The sequence below is a fragment of the Terrapene carolina genome, unplaced genomic scaffold (assembly GCF_002925995.2).
Source record: "Terrapene carolina triunguis isolate 2854851 unplaced genomic scaffold, T_m_triunguis-2.0 Scaffold84, whole genome shotgun sequence".
In the NCBI taxonomy this organism is placed as follows: domain Eukaryota; kingdom Metazoa; phylum Chordata; order Testudines; family Emydidae; genus Terrapene; species Terrapene triunguis.
This window is the reverse complement of record NW_020664435.1, coordinates 2,695,575-2,702,892: the sequence shown is the minus strand read 5'-3', so window position 1 is coordinate 2,702,892 and position 7,318 is coordinate 2,695,575. Positions and strand designations below refer to the sequence as shown.

Below are 7,318 nucleotides of genomic sequence, written 5' to 3'. Positions count from 1 at the left end.
TTGGTGTAGGTTGTGTCTACACTATGGGGTTACACCAACATAGCTCTGGAGCTGTAGCTATTTTGGTATAGTCTCCATAGTGTAGACATGGTCTAAGTAAATAATGCTTACTCTTCTTTAAGCTCAATTACACTTCTAACATTTCCTCTTTAAAAGCCCTATCTAGCTAGAGGTGGACAGATCTGGGCTAGGAGGAGGCACAGGAAACCTTGAAACTTGGATCAATGGGAGGCCAAGTTGCTACAGTCACAGGGAAGGATTCCAGGTTCAGGACAGGGTAGGCATTGCTAGACACCTGCTTGTCTTGTCCTATACCTGTATGGTGCTGCTGAGAGGATGCTCAAGAGGAGGAGCTTATTTTTTAAAGGACACCACCTCACAATGTTCATTCATGCTACAGAATTATGATTTGTATCACAGTGAATGACAATAAAATTCTTCTCAATAGCTCTTTAATGGGCGTGAGTTATGGAACATTAGGCACCAAATACTAGCAATCCCTTAAAACACAGAATGGATAGCCATCCAAAGGAAGAGAGGGGGATTGGGACAAGGGTTGGGGGATGAAGAAGTGAATATAGAGAAAGCATTTGAATACATAAATGAGAGAATGTAGGAACATGGAGCATCCGTAGGTGGGACAGTAGGTTATGTGAAAGAGGTGGAGGCAATGGGTGGTTGAGGGAGGGAGTTGGTGAGCTTTGGCTGGGAGGAAGTGTCAAGCTATGGCTACACTAGCACTTTTGTCGGTATAATTTATGTCGCTCAGGAGTGTGACAAAAACACACCTCTGAGTGATATAAGTTACACCGACAGAAGCACCAATGTGGACAGTGCTATGTCAGCGGAAGGTGCTCTCCCACCAACATAGATACTGCCACTCTTTGGGGGTGGTTTAATTATGTCAATATGAGTGCTTTCTCCCCTCAGCATAGAGCAGCTACACAGGATATCTTTCAGTGGCACAGCTGCATTGGTACAGTTGTGCTGCTGTAAGCTCTCTAGTGTAGACACAGCCTCAAAACTGTTTGCGGCTCTTGGCCCTGGCTAGCCTTACTGTGCCCCTGCTCTTTAGGAGCTTTAGGCCTTCCTGACCTCTTGCAGGAGTGGAACTATTAAGAACAAAAATCAGACAAAAATTGTGGAACTCACCAGACAGATGCTTACTCCTGTGTTCAGTTAACTCATCCCTTCCTCTCTCTTTCTGTTTAGTGTGCAAACTCTTCAGACAAGGACCTTCTCTTCATATCTGTCCACAAGGTGCCTAGCACAAGTATGTGGTGGCTTATAAAAATGTTAAATAATCATCTTCATCCCCTAGAGGCCATCCTATAACCCTCTTCTCTTCTACCTAATCCGCACACATAACTGAGCTATAGAGATTATCTTCTTAAAGAAGTCACACACCTCGCACAATGGCCTGTGTTTAGGAGGAATGTTTAAAAAATCATTTGGAGAATTTAAACTATATTTTTGGGTGTTTCAACACTTTAATAGCTTCCAGTGACATAATTAGGCATTTAAACATAAAAAGAGATTAAGATCTTGCACGGAACACACAAACTTTGGAAAGAGAATACAAATGAACTATATTATGAGGAAAAATTTATGCTGTACTCATGATAGTGTTTTATGATAATGTTATGTGTAGTATTGTTTTCAATGAAAAATGTGACTTTTACTTAACCTCAGTTTGCCAAATAGTTACTTATTTCTGTCTTAAATTATTTGCTTTGCCAATACAGACATAAATGTCTAAATGAAACAGTCCTCTGTTATAGTTAATCCTCCTACGTTTTTTGTGTTGTCACATTTTTTTGGTTGGTGCAGGGTTCTATGCATTCAAATCTTAGATCTGGTTTCTCTCCCTGGATCCTTGACAGGGCCGGCTCCAGGCACCAGCGAAGGAAGCAGGTGCCTGGGGCGGCCCATGGAAAGGGGCGGCACATCCGGGTCTTCGGCGGCAATTCAGCAGCGGGTCCCTCAGTCTCTCTCGGAGCAAAGGACCCGCCGCCAAATTGCCGTCGAAGAATGAAACGGCGCGGTAAAGCTGCCACTGAAGTGCCGCCAATCGTGGCTTTATCCTTTTCTCTTTTTTTTTCGCTTCGATGCTTGGGGCGGCAAAAAAGCTGGAGCCGGCCCTGATCCTTGACTAGGGGATTTGACAAAGAGACACTTCTCATAAGCACTGAGGTGTCAAAACATCTTAGAAATATCTAGAATAGCTAAAACAGATTGAGCTACATAAGCAATGATCGTGCACAGGAGCTAACTTGGAACCTAATGAATGGTCTTAAGGCTCTTTATCTGCTTTCATGGAAATTGTCTCTGTCCTTCCCAATACTGCGACATTTATTCCATGTGGTCTTTTTCATCAGCATGAGTGAAGCGAGAGGAAGGACCCAGGGGAAAAATGTGGATGAACAACTTCAGAAAACAAAACAAAACTAGAGCACTGAACCACTTAAACATAGCAAATGTTTGGTTTCATATCCTTCAGACAGAAGTCTACTTAATGGTCGCTTTGTTTATTACTCTCTCTCTCTATCCGATTTACATTCAGCACAGCATATGAAACTATATATTACTCTTGTTCTTGAAAAGCCTGCACCTCATGGCATTACAAGTTCAAATTCCAGCCCTTCCGCTTTCTGAGCTACAGAAGTTAAGTGGTATTCTACGTTTCTTTCAGATAAGACCTAAAAATTATCTGCTGTGTTTGAACATAAAAGATCCTATAGCACTTTCTGTAAGAGCAGGGGCCTCCTCAGGTGGCCTTGGCCAATCTATGTTTTTTCTCCACTGTTGTGTTGAATGTTTTTTGATAAATATTTGCCACTGCTTGCCCCAGAGATGGCTGCATTTCATTGGTGTTGTATTTATAGGCCCCAGTACTGCATCTGGATCTGTATGGGATGGCCCTTGCATCATATGTTGTAATGAATCTGGGGATTCTTTAGATGAAAGACATTATATGAATGTAAATTAAGAACATCAGAAATGCTAAATTGGGTCAGACCAATGGTCAATTCAGCCCAGTATCCTGACTCCGACAGTGGCCAGTGTCAGAGCTGTAGGTGGAGTGTACAGAACTGGGCAGTTGGAGTGATGCACCCTTGTCTTCCCCTCCCAGCTTCTGGCAGTCAGAGGTTTGCATCCCTGGGGTTGAAAGCATGGGGTTACATTCCTGACCATCTTGGCTAATAGCCATCGATGGACCTATCCTCCATGAACTTATCTAATGCTTTTTTGAATCCAGTTATTTGTGCACTTTGTGAAAAAGTACTTCCTCTTATTTGTATTAAACCTGCTACCAACTAATTTAATTGGGTGACCCCTGTTTTTTGTATTCTGGGAAAAGGTAACTAACATTTCTGTATTCACTTTGTCCACGCCATTCATGATTTTACAGACCTCTATCACATCCCCCTTAGTCGGCTCTTAGCTTAGTATCCAACTATATTAATACTTTGAAAAGAGGGCAAAACGCCTGTTTTTACATAATAACCAAACGAGCCTTGATCTTGGGGCAGCTTCTCTCCATCAGGACAACTTTTCGCTCTGGTTGAAAAAGGGAGCCCCCCATCCAGCTCTCCTTGGCCAACAGATGGCCTGAGACCTTGATTGCTTGCCTGGTGTTTGGGGGGGGTGTGATCTGGGGGATCTTGACCCCCCAGCTCCAAGAATGAACATGCCCCCAGCTGTGGAAAAGGATGCACATGAGACCATCCTGGATCCTGCCCGCCCCGCCCTCCATCGCCCGGCTCGCAAGCAGAGCGCACTCCAGTGCAGACACTAGCCCGCGCCCGGGGGGCAATCAGCTTTGCACCCGCACCGGGGCACGGACTACAGCTCCCAGCAAGCCGCGGGAGCGGCAGCATGTGAGCGCCTAAGGGCGGGCGGCGTGCACCGGGCTTTCTCTCCGGTGCATGGCTGGGAGGCGCTCGCCGCTGTTTCCCCTGCCGAGACCCGGTGCCGAGCGGCGCGGCGGGGCGGGGCAGGGCGGCTCGCGGCTGGTGGTGCAGCGCCCGCCATGGCTCTGGTCTCGGCGCCGCTGAGAGTCTGCATCGTGGGCTCGGGGAACTGGTGAGTGCGGCTGCCCGCAGAGCAGCGCGGGAGGAGCCGCCGCCCCTCGCCTCCTCCCCGGCGGTGCCTCTTGTGGGGGCAGAGAAACCCGGGCCAACGCGTGGAGAGGGCGTCGGCCGGAGCCGCTCTGCGCTCTCTGCCAGGGGCGGGGGAGGATGGATTTTAAGGCTGGGTGTACAGCCTTCCCCCTGTGGGGATGGAGGGTTTCCCCGCCTCAGGAAACTCTGTGGCAAGGCCACCGGGCCTGATTCTCCCCTGACTTGCACGCAGCGAAGCGTTGGTACTGGACTAGAGTGGCTTTGGAGTGGTACCGTTCTGAAAGTGGGTGCAAATGTCTGCAGCAAGGTGCAGGCCAGGGGAGAATCAGATCCCTTGTCTCTTACTTGTCTGTAAGGCACTTGCTGTGCTGTAGAAATAATAAATACTAGGTAGTTCAGTGAGAGAGACACCACAAGCGTTTGTCCAAAACTCTGCCCCCTTCCAGCCCTGACAGGACTTTAGGGGATCAGAACGACCCATAGGGTTTCATTTTTGCAAAATCTGGGCAAAGTTGTTCTGCTCATCTCTAGTTTCAGTTAAACCTACTTCGTGTATTGCTTCTGGGAATCTCTCCAAATCAGGTTGTCAATTTGTGGAAAATCCGGGATGCGATGTTTGTTTTTGTAGAGTGAGTTTGTTTTAGGCTATGTGTGTTTAGGTTTAATTAGGATGCATTTTACTTCTGTTAACTTTAAAGAGGAAGAATGTGGCAGTGTTGTCCCAACCATACAGGAAGAGCAAACTTTGGCTACACTGGGCCTGATTCCCCCCACTCCATTGCTCTAGTTCTGCATCAGATGCTCCACTGAAAGTCAGTGGTGTAACAAATTAGAGAATCAGGCACACTGCTGTGTCCCCCTGTGTAAGTTAAACTTTTCTATACGGAAGTTACAATAGGATATTTTTAACCTGGCATCTGTTGTGTGCCCACTTCTGTCAGCTCTGATATCAGCTGGCAAAGACCTTAAAGATTCTGCACATTTTCAGCCGATTATGTTGCCTGAACTTGGACGAACTCAGCCCCCAAAATGATGAAATATAAATTTATTTTATATGGTGTCTTTCATACAGATTGTTTGCCAATGCATCTATCTTTCAGATGAATTACAGGACACTGGGCAATATACTCAAGTATCAGAGGGGTAGCCGTGTTAGTCTGAATCTTTAAAGAGCAACAGAGGGTCCTGTGGCACCTTTAAGACTAACAGAAGTATTGGGAGCATAAGCTTTCGTGGGTAAGAACCTCACTTCTTCAGATGCATCTGAAGAAGTGAGGTCTGAAGAAGTGAGGTTCTTACCCACGAAAGCTTATGCTCCCAATACTTCTGTTAGTCTCAAAGGTGCCACAAGACCCTCTGTTGCTTTGGGCAATATACTGTATCAGTAATCTCTTAATATCAAGAAGGGGAGTTGAGGTCAGATGGACTTCAATTTCCTACATGTTGTGGAGCATAAAAGGCTTAATAAAATGTGGCTTGACTGCCAAATCTGCCACTTGCTTGTCACTTTGGACAAACGACTAATGTCCCAATTTTGTTTCCATTAAAGGTAATGGGAGTTTTGCCATTAATTTCAATAGGAGCCATACCATGCCCTTGACCTTTCTGAGCCTCTGTTTCCCACTTTGTCTTTTTCCCATTTTACTTCCCATCTGTGTAAAGAACGCAGAACCTCAGTTGAAAAGTGTGAAGTACAGAGTACTATTATTTATTAATTATATAAATGTATCTTCACAGTTTGTCACTTTAATTAATTTTAAAAACAGGATGCTGCCAGGGATGACTTATGAATAGCATCAGTTAAACATTTTTTTAAAATTATATCTAACTTTAGAGAACTCCAGAGTTTTTCCATGAATGGTAACATTCTGCTAGATAGAAAGGGACAGGACACTACAATTTGTGAAACAAAACCAGAACATTAGAGTCCCTGGTCAAAGTAACTTTAACAATCCCACTGTTAAAATGCTTCTGCTGTTCACTTTATGTAACTGCCTTTTAATATGGCTATTGTTTTGCAAAGTTCTGGAAGTTGCACAGTGCAAGGTCACCTGGAGTTTTGTTTTTGTTTTTGGAGGGAGTGATGGTTAACCAACTGAGATCATAACCTGATGCTTGCCTTGTACTAACTTGTAAAATGAACTTTGTTCTATAAAATGCTGCATAACTTTTGCTTTTGCTTATTTATTTCCTTTCAACTTGTCAGTCTCATACATGAAGCAAATAGGAATCTTAATTTAATTAGCTAACTGCGGTTACATATGGTCTATACTGAAACTAGCATGCATCAAAGTGTGAGAAGCTTCATTGAGATTATATACTAGCTACAATTGTGTGGGTGTAGCTTTAATTATTTTTTTTTGTTGTGATTACTAATTGGATCAGCTTAGTATTCAAGAATTGCCTGTGTGTATGCTGACAGATATTTGGAGGGCAAAATAATCATATCTGCTAAATTGTGAGAAGAGATTGTGCTTTCGGTGGTAGGAACTGTCATTATCTTTTGGGCCAAATTTATTGAGATAACAGTTTGCCACACATCTCTTAAAGGGAAAGTAAATTGTCTATGAAGGGAACAACAAGGAGTCTGGTGGCACCTTAAAGACTAACAGATTTATTTGGGCATAAGCTTTCGTGGGTAAAAACCTCACTTCTTCGGATGCATCCTTGTTGTTTTTGTAGATACAGACTAACACGGCTACCCCCTGATACTTGACATCTATGAAGGGGTGGAAGAAAGAAAAATGAATGAAAAAGATTTTAATCTAGGAAATATTTTGATAAGCAACTATTTTCTAGCCCCTTATTAAATCACAAGTATTTCTATAATCCAGACTATTCTTCCGTGCCCCCCTCCCAAGAATCAAGAAGTGAGAGATCTTGACTAAGGCCCTGATTCAGGAAAGCATCTCACTTCAGTGCAGCACTTAATCACATGCTTAAAATTAAGTATATGCTTAAGTGCTGCCATGAATTGGGGCCTATTACTCTGATTCTGCAAATGCTTATGAACAATGGAAATACATGTGTAAATGTTTGCTGGATCAGGGTCTGTCATAAACAGATAGTTAAGGGTTAATGCTCTAAAGTCCAGATGGGGACCTGCATGTGAACCTCTAAACTGAAACTGACTCTAAACAAAGGGAACCTGCATGTGAACCTCTAAACTGAAACTGACTCTAAACAAAGGGAAC

At 44.0% G+C, this 7,318-nt stretch overlaps 1 protein-coding gene across 2 annotated transcripts in view; it reads left to right on the top strand.

Annotated features, from left to right (window-relative positions):
• The first annotated feature begins 3,978 nt into the window (after nt 1–3,978).
• GPD1L (glycerol-3-phosphate dehydrogenase 1 like) overlaps nt 3,979–7,318 on the top strand; it is a 34,528-nt gene continuing 31,188 nt past the window's right edge. The window contains exon 1 of one of the 2 annotated variants that reach the window (XM_026649360.2): nt 3,979–4,086. In XM_026649360.2, coding sequence (XP_026505145.1) covers nt 4,034–4,086 — 53 coding nt within the window. In that variant the 5' untranslated portion in view covers nt 3,979–4,033. The remainder of the gene's footprint in view (nt 4,087–7,318) is intronic. The other variant, XM_029910975.1, reaches the window with a different exon arrangement.